We start from the raw sequence: 18,846 nt of genomic DNA on the forward strand, positions 1-18,846 counted from the left end.
ATTTGTATTATATATATGGTTAGCATTGTGTTTCTATTGGACAGCACTGGTCTAGTCAGTAATAAGAACTTGTGCTTCTGAGACAGGTAGATGAGTTGAGATCCAGCTTTTGCCACTCACTAGCTTTATGACTTTGGACACATTTCACAACCCTTTGATCTTCAGTTTCCTCATCTGTAAAATGGGGATAATAATAGCACCTACTTAATAGTGTTATTGTGATGGGCACCTGGGTGGCTCAGATGGTTAAGCATCTCCCTTCGGCTCAGGTCATGATGCCAGGGTCCCGGGATCGAGCCCCACATCGGGCTCCCTGCTCCACGGGAAGCCTGCTTCTCCCTCTCCCTCTGCCTTCCCCCCTGCTCATGTGCTCTCTCTGTCTCAAATGAATAAATAAAAAATCTTTTTAAAAAATAGTGTCATTGTGAGGATCAAAAGCTAGATACTTACTGGGTTACCTGGCTTAAAGTAAGAGTTTAATAAATGTTACTCGTTTTTCATTATTTACTTGGTCATTGCATTGTCTTACTAGCCTGATTTCTATATAACTTCATTGGATTTGAAATTTCCCTTTTTTAATGTTAGTGTCTTTATATAAAATTTGAATAGCTCTCTTGAATCAAAGAGATTTTATTTAATGCATGCTTTTAAATCATTTCTATCTATAAATAGAAGCCTTGGAAGAATTCAGTCATAAAAAGACACACCCTCCAAAAAAGAGTAACATTACTGAAAGATTGGCAATCATGAATCCAAGTTAAACAGTGTTATTGCTACCATTGGCCTCCTACCAGAACCAGACATTTAAATAATAGGTGCAAATTTTCCCCTAAGCTTTTGAGTAGTCTTCTCTACATTGTTGTATTGTTGCCAGGGTCTATGATGAATACATTTTGGTGATTCAGTAAGACACCTATTTCCATAGAACTTGGGTTCTTTTATTTCAGATCCTCTTGTTCACTCTGTATGATGCCCTAAGGCACCCAGAAGAAAGGTATCTATAGTGATTAAATTTTCTAGGATTGTCTGAGTTGAAAGACATTACAACATTGTGAGGTTTTGAGTATTATAATTCAGGAAATAGTGCATTTCCTTTCTAGCAAGCTTGTCTGTGCTTCTTTTTTTTTAGTAATCTTAAGTGGGTAATCTTAAGCTTATTTTATTTCACTTATGAAAAAGCTTTTATTCCTAAGAATGAATGAAACAGATGCCATATTTGGGCTAACTGTGAGGAATATTTATGTAGATTTCAGATTGATAATGTGTTTCACACCACAGTTGATTCATTTGTTTTCCTTATTTACATACTAACACGAGGACAAAACAGGTGATGCCCTCGAAAGGCAGAAATGCATGTTGTACCTGAATAAGGAAAGAAATGGAGATGAGCTAAGAGTGAAAAATAAGAGGTGGGGGAAGAGGGAGGGGAAAGATGTGAAAGAAGGAAGGAAATAAAAGAGCTTTTAATATCCTATGGGGAGATCGTGTAAACTGACAGCTATTAGTTCAGAGGCAAAGATTTTTAACCTGAGGTTTGTGTTTGAGTTTAGGAAGTCTGAGAGCCTGCCCAGAGTGTACAAAAGTCTTTGAGTATATATCTGCGGTGCATATTAATGTGCAGTGTGTTCATAACCTTTATCCGTAACAACCTCCCTCAAATAGAAGGTCTCAAAAAAGTATATATGAATTAAACTGAAATAGGAAGTGACATTTATTTATTGGCAAATTTAAGCAGTAGATGTCAATCAGAAATGTTCTTTGAGTAATTTTTGTCAAATTCATAAATGCAAAATTTTTAAATAGCTCCTTTTCAGTGCAAATGATATGCCTTTGTAAAACATTCATGAAGAATAAGGATTTATTTGAACCTATGTTCTTGCTTTCATTAATGTATCATCTAACTAATTGCCAGCTGATTTAGGCAATTTGAAGCAGAAGTTTGATATGCATTTATAGATTAACATATGACATAAATAGCCTTAAAACAAAATTAAAATTTTAAATCTGAATTAAATGCTCTTCCTTAAGATTTCAAAATGGTAGCTTAAATTTGTATTAATTACTTATCTTGGACTTGGCAAACCTTTTTTTATAAAGGGCAAGATAGTAAATATTTTGGATTTTGCAGACCATGAGACAAAATCAAGGCTATTATGTAGGTACTTATATATCAAAGTAGAAATAAATTTCTACCAATTGTCTATTGATGAAATTCCTTTTTCTAATAATTTTAAAAATTATAAATTTTTTTATAATTACAAATCTACTAATGAGAAGAATGGAATTCTTTTGGGGGGGATAAAATTTTATTAATTGAAGGTCAAAGTTAGTGATCCCTCTCACCAAAATTGATTGCAAATGTTCATCTGTTAATGCTGACCTATAAAGAGATCTTATGTATTTCCTCTTGGAAAATGTCTTTTCATGCAGATATGTACTGTCAAATACCAATATCAGTTTGTGAACATGTTATTTTAATTGACCATATTCATTGCTTAGAAAGCATTTATAGAATTCCCTTATATTCTTTTGATAAATTGACTTTTAGCATGCCATACCACAGATTAAACAATTCCAATTGAAAGTTGGATGGAAGGTCCTCATTCTCAGAGATAACTGAACTTCGAATGTAGAAATTTCCTTTGTATTTGTATCAAGGTCTGACAAACATTGCTGAAACTGAAATTTGAGCTCAGAAAATATATCCACAGCAAATCTGTAGGGAATGGAGATCTCAATTTTGTTTGACAGCATGGGAAATTTATGAAGCAGTTTGACATTAATTGTGATTCAAACAAAATGACTACCATAGTATAAGTTTTGCATTTAAGTGCTGTTTTGGTCTGGTAATTTTAGGTTGAATTCATTAAGAAACATTATCAAGCTTATAGCAAAACTAGTTTCCAAAATCACTCAATGGTATTCAGTAATAGTGTTTGAGGACAATTCTTTTCATTCAGAAAAAATAGTCTCAGCCCTGAGCTCAAAAAATTAAAAAATACAACTTTACCACCATTAAAGCACTGAACTGCTCTATGGTAGGACAAGTCTTTATATTCAGTTTCTACACGTAGCAAAAATTCATGAAATTGATGATTTTCAAGTCCATAAGGGCAGATAAAAGATACCATGGACACTTCTGGTTGTTAACATATGAATATTTTACACGGAGGGCTTGCTGACAAATAATGCAAGGAATATAGACTTTTAAACCTTACATTTTAATAAGCGTTATGAATTTGTCTAAGCCTTTTCCTGCCCCACATATATTTTTATCACCATCACTTGCACTGTATCTTAGCAGATTCCACTTCAGGTTGTAATGAATTCGTGTTTTTGTTTGTTTGTTTGTTTTTTAACTTCTTTGAAAATATTTTTGTCTCTAGTCGTTCCATGCAGACTATTCTTAGAGGCTAATTCTTCAGTTTCTTCAAATTTGGCATTGATTCCTCAAACAAAAAGCAGTATCAGTAACATCTGTTAATTTGTCAGGGGCCAAGAATACTATTCAGAAAAGTTGCCTTTAAAAAAAAAATTAACTGGGGGCGCCTGGATGGCTTAGTCGTTAAGCATCTTCCTTCGGCTCAGGTCGTGATCTCAGGGTCCTGGGATCGAGCCCCACATCGGGCTCCCTGCTCGGCGGGAAGCCTGGTTCCCCCACTCCCACTCCCCCTGCTTGTGTTCTCTCTCTTGCTGTGTCTCTCTCTCTGTCAAATAAATAAATAAAATCTTTAAAAAAAAATTAACTGGGCGCCTGGGTGGCTCAGTCATTAGGCGTCTGCCTTCGGCTCAGGTCATGGTCCCAGGGTTCTGGGATTGAGTCCCACATCGGGCTCCCTCCTTGGCAGGAAGCCTGCTCTCCCTCTCCCTGTCCCCCTGCTTGTGTTCCTGCTCTTGCTATCTCTGTCTCTGTCAAATAAATAAATAAAATCTTTAAAAAATAAAAAAATAAAAAAAATTAACTATTAATGTTGCTCCCAGTGTTCCCTACTCTTCAAGCAATTGTTCTCATGGAAAGGCTCATAATCTTAAACAAAGATTTAAAATTTCTCTGGACACATTTCTGTGACTACAGACTAATCATCCCTGATTTTAATTAAATTACTGTTGGTAAATGGCTTTTCTTGCTTGGCGAACATATGACCACTGAGAAACTTATTTTGATTGTAGCCTCATTTTGACTTTTTATTTTTGTGAAGAAGTTCTGTTATGAGTCAGTCCATTTTACATTTTCTAATTTTTCCAACTGTTGTTTTGAATTGGAAGTAATGTGACAAGTGCTTAGTCTAGTAGTATTAGTGTATATTGTAATCTTTCAGAACAGCTATAGAATGATTTAAAAAAAAAAACAATGCTTTGCCATTTGATTTATAACAAAATAATCCACACTGCGTTATGCTTTAAAAATGTGAATTTTAAAGTCTTCTTTTCTTTTCTTCTTTTGATGTGAGAGGTACTTACTGATAATAAAAATAAAATAAAATATCATGGTATGGTGATATGCATGGCAACTTGAAATGCTATTGAGTTATAATTGTGTCACTTAAATTTATGGTGAGCTGAGCAGCAGTGAGAAGCAATGAGAATACATATTTGCTATTTTTGTAACTACCTAATTCAGTTATTAGAGAGAGAAAGTAACCATAGACAATATGTAAACAAATGGGTGTGACTATATCCCAATAAAATTTTACGGACACCCACGTTTGAATTTCATATAATTTTTACACGTCACAAAATATTGTTAGTATTATTTTGATTTTTTTCCACCCATTTAAAAATGTAAAAACTATTCTTAACTCAGCATCTCCATGCCTGGCCTGTGAACCATAGTTGGTTTCCCTGAGCTATATATTAAACCACTTGATAAGAAAATTACTCTACCACCACGTTTACCTCACAGTGTAGTAGATCTTTCCTTAAATTATGTGTGACAAAAAAATGTGTAGGTGAATGTTTGTCGCTGTGAGCTGGTTCTAAGAATGATTATTAGAAAATATTAAGGTACTCTATTCAGCACCCAGCTCTTGTTTTCTAAAATCCTTTTCCACTAAAAGAAGACAGAACTTTCCTAGAGAAATGGTTAATTCTAAGGCTGGGGCAGGGAGTATATAAGATGAGCCTGCAGCATGTAGTAGAGCCAGAAAATAAGAAAGTATCAAGATAGTAAAATGACATGGATATGTCAAAGAAACATAGGAACCAAATGAAATAGCTTCCAGTGGTCAAAACTGGAAAAATTTGAACAACAAATTAAATACTATAGTATTAGATTATAACCCAAAGTATAAAAGAAGTTTCCATGAATTCATACTGATAAAAATAAGTTGTTAAATAAGTGAACAAACTGGGGAGGAGAAACAAAATTATAGAGAATAATTCCAAATAGATTATGTAGGTATTCTTCTCTCAAGAAGTCGAACATAGGGGCACCTGGGTGGCTCAGTTGTTAAGCGTCTGCCTTCGGCTCATGTCATGATCCCAGTGTCCTGGGATCAAGCCCCCCACGGGCTCCCTGCTCGGCAGGAAGCCTGCTTCTCCCTCTCCCACTCTCCCTGCTTGTGTTCCCTCTTCTGCTGTGTCTCTCTCTGTCAAATAAATAAAAATTAAAATCTTAAAAAAAAAAAAAGTCGAACATAACTCCCCACCCCGTATGTATGGGCTGGAAAGAGTGATTCCTTTCCCAAAAAAGGGGAAAAGGAGAGCAACTTTACAGTGGAGAAACCTAGGAAAAGCTACTGTAACCAGATTATTGAGGTTAACATGATCATGATAAGTCATGCTGATAATTTGTACCTTTGATATGATCTGGTGAGAAAGTTATTTTACCTCTGGGATCTTCCTCCTAAAACAAATAATCCTAGTCCAGCCATAAGAAAAACATTCTATAACATATCCTATTCTAAAATAAAAGTTTAATGAAATAATATTAAGGCACTCCCAGTTCAGGCACATGCCATTTGATTTCTTTTAACTTGTTGCAGTTATAGCACAATCCTGGAATGACCACAGTCAAAGGATGTAGCAGGGATTGAGCCACTTGAGTTGTTTTTCCAACACCAGAGTTCTCATGTGGTGTGAGTGGCCAGGAATGTGGTTGCTGAATTATGGAAGATACACATGTAGCCAATTAGATGAGTAAAGTTAAGTATTCTGAATAAACTCTTGGCAGCTAAAACAAATAAACCAACAAACAACCCCCCCCCCCAAAACCCAAAAACAACGAAACAAAAACCAGTAAGAAGCAGAAGTTAAAGCTTCCACGGCTATTTCCAGTAGCTGGTTCTTTTTTTCTTTTCTTTTCTTTTTTCTTTCTTTTTTTTTTTTTTGACAGAGAGAGAGACAGCGAGAGGGAATACAATACAAGCAGGGGGAGTGGAAGAGGGAGAAGGAGGCTTCCAGGCGAGCAGGGAGCCCAATGTGGGCCTCGATCCCAGTACCCTGGGATCATGACCGGAGCTGAAGGCAAATGCTTAATGACTGAGCCACCCAGGCGCCCCCCAGTAGCTGGTTCTGAAGGCACTTAGACCTTTAGTATTTTGCGGGGAGAGGGCATGCAGTTGTACCACATCTGACATTTTTGTTCCCTTGGCCTGCTGTCAAATGTATTCTATCTACTTTAAGTGGGCTTTTATTTTGTTTTGCTTTGTTTGTTAAACATAACTTTCTTAGTTACTGTAATATGATCTATTGGACTTAAATGAACCCCTGAAACTGAAACTGTGACTTTTTGCTTTTACTGAAATCTGAAACCCAAGAAGAGGGTGATAAAGATTGAAAAGACAGGCAATTTATAATCAGTAGATAAATCATAGACTTCCTAATTGTCTTTAATTCCTAAATCCTTTATTGTTTTTAAAGGTTTTATTTATTTATTTGACAGAGAGAGACAGCGAGAGAGGGAACACAAGCAGGGGGAAGTGGGAGAGGGAGAAGCAGGCTTCCCGCTGAGCAGGGAGCCTGATGTGGGGCTTGATCCCAGGACCCTGGGATCATGACCTGAGCCAAAGGCAGACGCTTAGTGACTGACCCACCCAGGCGCCCCTCCTAAATACTTTAAATGCATTATTTAAACATCTACAACATTTAAGAATTTGATGCAGATGCTAAAGCTTAGAAAACTTGTTTCTGTTCTGAAATCCTTTATAGTTCCACCTACTATTAAAGGAGGGAATGTCACCACAGAAGTATCAGCATTGATCAAGAGCATAATTAAACTGGAATGTGAAACAAGGGGACTGCCGATGCCTGCTATTACTTGGTATAAGGATGGCCAACCAGTCATATCCAGCTCACAAGCACTTTATATTAATAAAGGACAATTTCTTCATATCCCTCGAGCACAGGTTTCTGATTCAGCAACATATACGTGTCATGCAACCAATGTTGCTGGAACTGCTGAAAAGTCATTTCATGTGGACGTCTATGGTAAGGAAAAAATACGTGCTTTAATCACATACCTTTCTGTCTATTCTTTTTTAATATGCCGACATCTAATTCATTCACTAATAAATTCCTGGTGGGTTTGATCATTTTCAAAATGCATGGATAGGAACTGGCAGAATTGTCCCGTGATTTAAAAAAACATTTTTAAAAGCTACAGTTAGGAAAAGTGGTCCATTCATTTGCCCAACCATTTGCCCGTTTCACATGGGGCATCTAGACTATTCGGTTTTTATGGAGAAGGTAAAGTAGTTGTTAGGACTAAGATCATTGTCTACTATTTACCCTTTATAAACGAGACACAGTACAAAGTATCCCACAATATTTAGGATAGCTGTGGATCAGCTAACCCAAGAAATTCTTTCCTTAATAGCTTAGAAAGAGACAGACATGTAGGTAGTTTCTATGGTCAAACTATGTGAAAACAAAATCCTTATTTCAATAGAATTTCAAAGATGCCTGAAATACTACTTTTTTCTGCCTAGTTCCTCCAATGATTGAAGGTGACTTGGCCGTCCCTCTGAATAAGCAAGTGGTTATTGCTCATTCGCTGACACTAGAGTGTAAAGCTACTGGCAACCCTCCTCCAGTTCTCACCTGGTTAAAAGATGGTGTACCTGTGAAAGCCAGTGACAACATCCGTACAGAAGCTGGTGGGAAGAAACTAGAAATCATGAGTGCCCTAGAAGTTGATCGGGGACAGTATGTATGTGTGGCTACCAGTGTGGCTGGAGAAAAGGAAATCAAATACGAAGTTGATGTCTTAGGTAAATAAGGATGCCACCATCTGGATTCCAGATTCATAGCAAAACCTGACCATTTTATGAAATGCTTTTTTGGTCATAGAACAATAAAACAATTTTATTTTATTTTATTTTATTTTAAGATTTTATTTATTTATTTGACAGAGAGAGAGATAGCGAGAGCAGGAACACAAGCAGGGGGAGTGGGAGAGGGAGAAGCAGGCTTCCTGCCGAGCAGGAAGCCTGATGTGGGATTCGATCCCAGGACCCTGGGATCATGACCTGAGCCGAAGGCAGACGCTTAACGACTGAGCCACCCAGGCGCCCCAATAAAACAATTTTAGAGAAGGTTCAGTTATCTGTTCAGCTCTGGACCGCACATGACTAAGTGGTGGCTTTATTACCAGAGTCCCAAGATCTAAGAACCCACATAAATCTTCCACTGATTTTGATAGGTACACTGTATTTGTAAGTGCATTGATGCATTTTACATCTATGACAATATCTGATTGCAGTGAGTGATATCATGGTCCTCTGTCATGAGCACTATGCTATGTCTAGTGCAGGAAACAGTCTCTGGGCCTTGGAAAGTCATCTTGCAATGTTTTTGGTCTCTGTTTCTCTATAAATTGAAGGCTTTTTGAGCAGAGGTCCAATTTTTGAGGTTTCCTTCTCTTATTATTATGAAAATAAGCGACATAAAATATGAACCAGCTTTATATTCATATGGCATCAGCAGCACCAGAGGGCTCGATTAATTGAGAAAAATCCACAGCATGTCAAAAATACATTTATTGATCCTATCAAGTGTGTATGATAAAATATATTTTACATTTCAAATCCCCTTCAAGTATCAAATTTCTATGATACTTGTCAGCCTTCTGAATTGCAACTTAGTAGTGCTTAAAATGGTGGTGTATTTTTTCTCGTGTACATTTCTTTGTATGTTACATCTCTGTTGTTTTCTAGTGCCACCAGCTATAGAAGGAGGAGATGAAACATCTTACTTCATTGTGATGGTTAATAACTTACTGGAGCTAGATTGTCAAGTGACAGGCTCTCCCACGCCAACTATCATGTAAGGGTTTTGGTATGTCTTCTAAATACCTCCCACTTCTTTATTTGAGTGTTTTAAGGCTATCTTGAAAAAATTTCTGTGTCATTAAAAGGTGGCCATGTAAAATTATATTCTTTGTGTTCCTCTTTTAAAAGACATACTCTATATACAAGGCAACTTTTGCTTAATAATCACACGGCCCTTAAATCTGTTCAATTAGAGGAATTCCATTTATGCTCCTAGAAATGACATTTTCAGTTCAGAGAGACAGACTAGTAAGCAGTATCTGTCACATCTTCTTGAGGCACTGAACTGTTTAATGAATAACTAAATAAAAAGAAATGTACTGGACATATTAGGGAAATAGTTACCGTGCAAATATGTTTACCAATTCTTTTTTCTCATTCCTTCATTCACAAAGCATTTCGTGAATACTTAACCTTCATTTCCAAGGTGCAGGATATGCAAAGGAACAGTTAGTCAATTAAGAAAATAAGATATGTTCACATATGATTACAAAGTAAAATGGAAAATGATAACTCATAAGAAATGAAAAAATATAATGCAATATCAGGGTTTTATTTTACAGATATTTTAGGAATGTATTCACTTTGCTTTGTTATTTAAACATTTGTTATTCACTTTGTTATTTAAACATTTGAAGTGAATACTATTTAGGGGCACTTGCGTCTTTGTTTCCTCAACATAAAGAGAATGAAGAAACCGTATAGCTACTGGGGTTCCAACACTATGCCAACTTCTGTGTTGGGCCAGGTTTGCTTTTTTTCTTTTACCCATTATAGTTCATTTTACAGATTGGGCAAATAGGGAATTAGGCAAATACGCAATTGAGAATTTACATATGTATGTATGTGTAGAAACATTCAATATATAGATAAATCTAGTTCCTCTAAGATATATATACACACACACATATATTTTAGGAACTAAGTTACTTCAAATACATCTCCAGGCTTCTTTTTGCCTTGTTCCTATAGGTGGCTAAAGGATGGCCAGCTAATTGATGAAAGGGATGGATTCAAGATTTTACTAAATGGACGCAAATTGATTATTGCTCAAGCTCAAGTGTCAGATACAGGCCTTTATCGCTGTGTGGCAACAAATATTGCTGGTGACCACGAGAAGGAATTTGAAGTTACTGTTCATGGTAAGCTGAACTTCTTCAGCTTATTTAATATAATTTATCATTATATTTAAAATTAATTTATGCATTGTGTCATTATTTAATTCAGATGGTAGCTCAGTAATCTGGATAAATCTTGAGTTGTGGAAAGTAATATAAAGGATGTGAATTTGAGTTAAAAAATGGCAGATTAATCTTAAGGCACTTTACTAACACAGAGACTTAACCAAGAGGCCTATGTAAATTAATATAAACACTTCAGATGTTAGGAAGTGTATTCTACATAGAATGCCAGGGCCTGAGGAATGAGATCAAATAAGACAGAATAGGCAGGCAGCAAATTCCAAGTAAAGAGGTTGTGTCAGCTCTTCAGGGTTTAGCCAGAACAGGAGGGAGTGTGAATAAAGTCATTTCCAGAAATGGAGGCTAAGGATATTATGCAGAATCCAGGGTAGATAGAGGTATTCACAGAACTAGCGCAGAAGAATCAGAACCATTAGTGTAATGACAGAGACAACCCTTGGCCAGGGTATTATTTGTCTCACTTGCCTGCCAACCTTGGGAAGTGAGGGACTGCAATGAGAATCTGGGGAACCATTTAGAAGCTCTAGTGGAGGTTTCTGTGAACATCAACATTTTTCCATCTGTCCATGCAGACTTTTTCCCCCTGCTTTTTCAATCCTGTGATGAAATATAGCTAACCCTGTTTCTCAGTCTCAATTCCAACTCCTGAGGGAGGGAATCTGGCAGGCCCAGCTTAAATCAAGTTCCCATTCTGTATTCAGTCAGTCTTGCTGGGGTCAGAGTCATGCAGTATAAATACAGGTAGAGGAAACCCACCCTGATTTAACGAGATTGTTCTAGAGAAAGGGAGGATCATAATAGATTGGGAAAACATACCAACAGGTGTAAGCCAAACATGTGGATTGTAGTTGCTATAAATACATCTTATTCTTTGGAGAACTAGAGATCCATACTTAAGAAATAAGTCATCTAAAATTGCTGAAAACCATAAATTAAACGCATGGGATAAAATTATTTCATTATTTCTTAAAATAGGAATTTTCCCTTTTCTAAATTTTAAAGTTTCAGATTCTTACATCCAGATTTTTAAGTACTTGACCCCACTGATTATGGTTTGTGTTCCCTCCCTCCCTCACTCTGTCCTTCCATCCCTTCCTGCTTTCCTTCCTTCCTTCCTTTCTTAAATCTAGTTCCTCCAACAATCAAATCCTCAGGCCTTTCTGAGAGAGCCATAGTGAAGCACAAGCCTATCACCTTGCAGTGCATTGCCAATGGCATTCCAAATCCATCTATTACATGGTTAAAAGATGGCCAACCTGTAAATACTGCCCAAGGAAACCTTAAAGTAAGTATAAATATTGCTGAGCCCCAAATGTGAAATCTACATTGATCTTCCCAGAGCTATCATGTTCTTCTTTCCTAATTGTAGATTTTCCTGTTGGACAGATTTTACAGAAAATTTATCAAAATAATATGTGTTTTCCTTAGAGTTTTTGGAATTTATCTTAATATTTGATTTGAAGAATAGAATTAATTAAAGACTAATAACCTTAACAATGATAATTTTAACGTATTGGTTGGTATTTTTATTATTTCGATTTATACCTGTTTTAACTATTGAAAAACTGGTGTCTCATGGATGAATGAATGGTGTTCATCATTACTGACTCACAGTAGCCCCAATATACCATAGACTAAGATTAAGGTAAAATCATATCTACATAAACCTAAGTACAATAAGTCTTGAAAAAACTATTTTAACTAGTTTATAAGCTTCAAGATGGCAGAGACTCAGTCTGAATAAATTCACTTCTATATCCTTCAATCTGAGTATAATCCCTGGCATATAAATGTACCTCATTAGGTATTTCTGGATAGATAGATTGATTGATTGATTGATTTCGAACTTAGATAATCTAAATGATTCATTTAAAAATCTGAATCAATAGATTTTGTTACTAGGATCAAGTTAGTTGACTACTATGGGCTTGAACTTTGCTTGTATTAAGTTTTCAGTAATGAAGGATGTATTGAGTTCTTTTCCCAGTACAAATGATGGGTATCTGCTCATTTATTATTCCTATTCCAAATCCAATGGAACTAATCTTATACATTTATGCTACTGAGAGGTTCATTATGAAGCCTTAAAACATACTGCAGGGAGATAGGCATTTATCACATAATCATATAAAAGTTTAATTGTAAACTGTAATGAGTAACTTTAAGAGACAATATGGAGAAGTATAAGAACAGATAATGTGGAAAGGTTTTAGGCATTAGGTAATTCATAGAGAAAGCCTTTGAGCAGAGATATGAAGAATACATAGGAGTTAAATGAGTGAATTAATGGAAGAGAACAGAGTAGAGTATTTCAGAGAAGATGTGTGTGGGCAAACAACTTAAAGTAAAGGCACATGACACCTCCTGAGGACCTGATAGCAAGCCAGTAGACTGAAGAACACAGAGCAAGATGAGGTGTTATTGGAGGAGACCAGGGAGTAGAAGGCATTTAAGTAATATTAATGATTTCATTTTTACTTTAACTCGATGGGAGATCTTTGAAGAGTTTTAAGAGAGTAGTGACATAATCAGATTTTCATTTTAAATAGTTACTGGCCCCTATAAGATAATGAATTGAAGGAGTTTAAAATAAATATGTGGGCAGAGGTGGTCCAAAACAGTAGTATAGGAAGATCCTGAACTCACCTCCCCCCACAGACACACCAAATCTACTGCCACATACAGAACAGTTCTACAACAAAGGATAAAAGGGCAACATCAAGATGGGTAGGAGAGGCAGAGACACAATCTTGCCAAAACCATAGCATACCAACTCACAATAGGGAGGGATCTCACAAGTCTGCAGCTTCTCCCTGAGGAGTATGGGATTTGTGCCCTATATTGGGCATTCCAACCCTTGGGACCTGTACTGAAGAGACAAGCCATAAAATGTCTGGCTTTGAAAACCAATGAAGCTTACATCCAAGAGACCCAAAGGACTGTAGGGATTTGAGATACTTCTTTTAAATGACTCACATGCAGACTTACTTGCCCTGGGGCCTAGTGCAAAAATTTGAAAAGTGCCTAGACTAAACTATATGTGAAGGAGATTCATTTGCTAATTTTAAAGCATCTGCCGGAGGGACAGGGACCTGTAGGGACTTTCTCCAGGGACAGAGCTGCTGTCAGGCACCAGTTTTGCACTCTCCCTCCACCTTGCTAGTAAAAGCAGATGTGTGCAGACACAGCAATCTCCCACTGCCTTGCTGAAGTGGACGTGGGGAGGGGGGTGCTCTGTCCCCCAGCACTCTTCACCTGCCTTGCTAAAGCTGCAGGCTTGCCCCACCCCAAGTACTCTCCCACTGCCCCATTAAGGCTGAAGGGCAAGCACAGTCCACACAAAGGACACCCCTTGAATGCCTGGACCCAGTGGTCAGAGGGGCTTGTGTTCCAGGGCCCTATGGGACTATAACAATAATCAGAAAAGCCATTCTTGGCAGGCTACCACACCCAAGCCATTGCACACAGTAAACTGGAATACACTCCTGGTCTGCTGGTGAAAAAGGCCCACCCACTGGTCCTGGAGCTTCAACGTGAGGGACAGGCTTCAGGTTTGCCACACATGTAGAGGCTATGAAGGCACTCTCAGGGAACATAGGCAGGGAGACACCACCTTTGTGTTCTCCCTTGGCCTTGCTATAGCTCCTGGTGCCTCCCAGCAAGGAGTATATACACACACCTGAAGCCCTGATTTTTGCAACTCTCACCCAGGGGACACTTCCAGATCCCCTGGTCTGAAGGCCAGCAGGGTTTACAACTGCAGTCCTATGGGACTGTATATAGTTGTGTACTTTAAAACTGCTGCCTAAGGATTTGGCTTCTAGTCAGCCTGAAACCAGGTGCTGACTGAGATCCCTCTCTTTGGAACACTGATAGGTCTTGGAATACCCTTAATAACTGGGACCTATCAAGAATAAATCAGGCTACTGAGGCAGTCACAAGGTCTGAGAGACAACCAAGAACCAGGGCAGGGTTGAACAATGAGGTTAATCTATACAAGGCCACTCCTGTAAGACTGGGAAGATAGCTATTTTGCCTAATACTTAGAAACAAACAAAATGTTTCAAATGGAAGAACAGAACAAAACCTCAGAAAATGGCCTTCATGAAATAGAAATAAGTAATCTACCTGATAAAGAGTTCAAAGTAATGGTCATAAAGATGCTCACTAAACTCAGGAAAAGAATGGATGAACATAGTGAGAACTGCAACAAAAGATAGAAAATATAAGAAGATACCAAACAGAAGTCACAGAGCTGAAGAATACAATAATTAAACTGAAAAATACACTAGGGGGTTCAACAGCTGATTAGATGAAGCAGAAAGATCAGTAACCTGGAAGACAGCAGTGGAATTCACCCAAACAGAAGAGCAAAAAGAAAAAAGAATTTTTAAGAAATGAAGATAGCTTAAGGGACCTTTGGGGCAACCTGAAGTGGAATAGCTTTCATATTATATGGATTCCAGAAGGGGAAGAGAGAGAGAAAGGGGCAGAAAACACATTTCAAGAAATAATGGGTGAAAACCTCCTTAAACTGGGGAAGGAAACAGACATCCAGGTCCAGGAAGCACAGAGAATTCTAAATAAGATGAACCCAAAGAGATCCACAGGAAGAGACATTATAATTAAAATGTAAAAAGTTAAAGATAAGAAGAAAATCTTAAAAGCAGCAAGAGAAAAGCCATTTGTTAGGTGCAAGGGAAGCCTGCCCCCATAAGATTGTCAGGTGATTTTTCAGCAGAAATCTTGAAAGCCAGAAGTGGCATGGTATATTTGAAGTGCTGAAAGGAAAATAAAACTTCCAACCAAGAATACACTACCCAGCAAGGTTATTATTCAGAATTGAAGGAGAATAAAGAGATTTTTAGACAAACAAAAGGTGGAAGAATTCATCACTAAACTGGCCCTACAAGAAATGTTAAAGGGACTTCTTTAAGCTGGAAAAAAAGGCACTAACTAGTAACAAGAAAATATATGAAAGTAAAAATGTCACTAGTAAAGGTAAATATATAGTAAAGGTAGTGGGTTAATTACTTATAAAGCTAGTATGAAGATAAAAATCAAAAGTAGTAAAATTAACTATAACCACAATAAACAGTTAAGGGAAACACAAAATAAAAGAATGTAAAATGTGACATCAAAAACATAAAACATTGTGGGGGAGTAAAAATGTAGAGTTTTAGAATGCATCCAAACTTAAGTTGCTATTAACATTAAAATGATCATCCACCATGATTAAGTGGAATTTACTCCAGGGATGTAAGCATGTTTCAACATTCACAAATCAACTAACGTAATACACCACATTAATGAAATGAAGGATAAAAATTATATGATCATCTCAATGGAAAAAGCATTTGACAAAAGTCAACATCCATTTATGGTAAAAACCCTCAACAAAATGGATATAGAGGAAACATACCTCAACATAATTAAGGCCATATATGACAAGCCCACAGCTAACATCATACTCAGTGGTGAAAAGCTGAAAGTTTTTTCTCTGAGATCAAGTGCAAGACAAGTGTTCCCACTCTCACCACTTTTATTGAACATAGTATTGGAAGTCCTATCAAGAGCAACTAGGTAAGAAAAAGAAATAAAAGGCATCCAAATTGAAAAATATATATTAAAAAATCCTAAGACTTCACCAAAAAAGTGTTAGAACTAATAAATGAAGTCAGCAAAGTTGCAGGGTACAAAATCGATATACAAAAATTGGTTTCATTTCTATACACTAACAAACTATCAGAAAGAGAAACTAAGAAAACAGCCCCATTTAAAATTGCATAATAAAGAATAAAAAGAAATTTAACCAAGGAGGTGAAAGGAAGTGAATGTCCTGTGCACTAGAAAATACAAGACAGTGATGAAAGAAACTGAAGACACAAATAAATGGAAAGGTATCCCATGCCCATGGATTGGAAGAATTAATCTTGTTATAATGTTCCTACTACCCAAAGCAATCTATAGATTCAGTGCAATTCCTATCAAAATTCCAATGGCATTTTCCACAGAAATAGAACAAACAATCCTAAAATTTGTATGGAACCACAAAAGACCCCAACTAGCCAAAATGATCTTGAGAAAGAAAAACAAATCTGGAGGCATCCTGCTGTTTTTAAACTATACTACAAAGCTGTAGTAATCAAAAACAGTTTGGTATTGGCACAAAAACCAACACATGGATCAACAGAACAGAATAGAGAGCCAAGAAATAAACCTACACATATATGGTTGGTTAATTTATGACAAAGAAGTCAAGAATATACAATGAGGAAACGATGTTCTCTTCAATAAATGATGTTGGAAATATTTGACAGTCACATGCAAAAGAATGAAACCAGAATGCTATCTTAAACCATACACAAAAATCAGCTCCAAATGGATTAAAGACTTGAATGTAGAACCTGAAAACACAAAACTCCTAGAAGAAAACATAGGTAGTAAGTTTCCTGACATAGTCTTGGCATTGAATTTTTAGATCTGACTCCCAAATCAAAGGCAACAAAGGCAAAAATAAACAAGTGGGACTACATCAATCCAAAAAGCTTCTGCATGGTTGGAGATACTGGAATATAAATTAAATGAGGGAAAAATTGTAAGTCATATATCCAATAACGGGTTAATGCCCAAAGTATATAAAGAGCTCAACTAAATAGCAAAAAAACAAGCAATGTGATTAAAAAATGGGCACAATATATAACTAGACATTTTCCAAAGTCATATAGATGTCCAACAGGCACATGGAAAAATGTTTAACATCAATAATTATCAGGGATATGCATATCAAAACCATGAGCTATCACATCACACCTGTTTCAAGGCTATTACCAAAAAGACAAGAAATAAACGTTGTTGAGGATGTGGAGAAAAGGGAACCCTTGTGCATTGTTGGTGGGAATGTACACTATTGCAACCACTATGGAAAACAATATGGAGATGCCTCAAAAAATAAAAATCAGAGCCACCATATGATTCAGCAATTCCATTTCTGGGTATTTATCCAAAGAATACGAAAACCCTAACTTGAAAAGATATATGCACCCACATGCTCACTACAGCATTATTTATAATAGTCAGGACATGGAAACAACCAAAGTGTTCATCAGTAGATGAATGGATAAAGAAGATGTGATACACACACACACGCACACACACACACACACACACAATGGAATACTATTCAATTATAAAAAAGAAGAATGAAGTCTTGCATTTGTGACAAAATGGATGGACCTTCAGGGCATTATGCTAATTGATATAAGTCAGACAGAGAAAGATAAATACCATGTGATTTCACTTATATATAGAATCTATAAAATAAAAGAAACAAAACTCATAGATACACATAGAACAGTTTGGTGGTTGCCAGAGGTGAAGGGGGTTGAGAGGTGGGCAAAATAGGTGAAGGTGGTCAAGAGGTACAAACTCCCAGATATTAAGTAAATAAGTCATGGGGATGTAAGTACAGCATAGTGACTATACTCAATAATGTTGTATTACATACTTGAAAGTTAACAGGAGAGTAAATCTTAAAAGTTCTCATCACAAGAAAAAAATCTGTAACTTTGTATGAAGACTAGACTTGTGATGATCCACTTTGCAGTGTGTACAGAAATTGAATTATTATGTTGCACACTTGAAACTAATATAATATATGCCAATTTTACCTCCAAAAATAAATTGAAAAAGACAAAGAGTAGACATGTGGAAATCAATTAGGACTTATTCATCTAGGAGAGAGAGAAGATTGAAATTTGAACTCATATTCTGGCCATGAAGATGAGGATATATGGATATATTTGAGAATTATTGTTTCAATCATTAGGACTCAGTGATAAATTGCATATGAAAGTTGAGGGAGCAGGAAATATCAAGGAAAACTTGGGGAATTTAACCTACACAGATGCGTATCTTATGATGCCATCCAGTAAGACAGGAGACTTTGGAGGACAACCCATTTAGGGGCAAAAAACTGGATGTAAGTTTTATATTTGGGGAGGTTAAGTTGACTTTGAAATAAAGTGGAGATCAGGTAGACCATGGAATATATGCTCCTGAAGCTCAAAGGAGAGTTCTGGCTGGAGATACTGACACATAGATGATATTTGAAAGCATAGAATGAATGAGTTAATCTAAGGGAGAGTAAAGAGTATGAAAAAATAGAAGAGAGAACTGACCTCGTTCAGAGTCTTAAAAAATTATGGCATTTAAAGGCCATGTGAATGTCTAGAAGTGAATTTAATGTATGAATGTGCTGCTTAATGAGTTTAGTACACTCTGGCTGAAGAATAAGTCAAGTGGGAGTTTACTTGGGAGTGTATGGAGAGCAGATCATTTGGGATCAGAATAATGTAAGCCTGGAGGGCTATACT

The 18,846-nt window shown here is 36.6% G+C and overlaps 1 protein-coding gene across 1 annotated transcript in view; it reads left to right on the forward strand.

The window, feature by feature from the left end:
- Window positions 1-18,846, forward strand: part of HMCN1 (hemicentin 1) — a 471,707-nt gene that overhangs the window by 270,465 nt on the left and 182,396 nt on the right. Inside the window, exons 31-35 of the mRNA XM_027611279.2 lie at window positions 7,150-7,428; window positions 7,929-8,210; window positions 9,156-9,264; window positions 10,242-10,411; window positions 11,602-11,756. Of these exons, the coding sequence (XP_027467080.1) occupies window positions 7,150-7,428; window positions 7,929-8,210; window positions 9,156-9,264; window positions 10,242-10,411; window positions 11,602-11,756 (995 nt within the window). The remainder of the gene's footprint in view (window positions 1-7,149; window positions 7,429-7,928; window positions 8,211-9,155; window positions 9,265-10,241; window positions 10,412-11,601; window positions 11,757-18,846) is intronic.

This window comes from Zalophus californianus, chromosome 10, assembly GCF_009762305.2.
Source record: "Zalophus californianus isolate mZalCal1 chromosome 10, mZalCal1.pri.v2, whole genome shotgun sequence".
NCBI lineage: Eukaryota > Metazoa > Chordata > Mammalia > Carnivora > Otariidae > Zalophus > Zalophus californianus.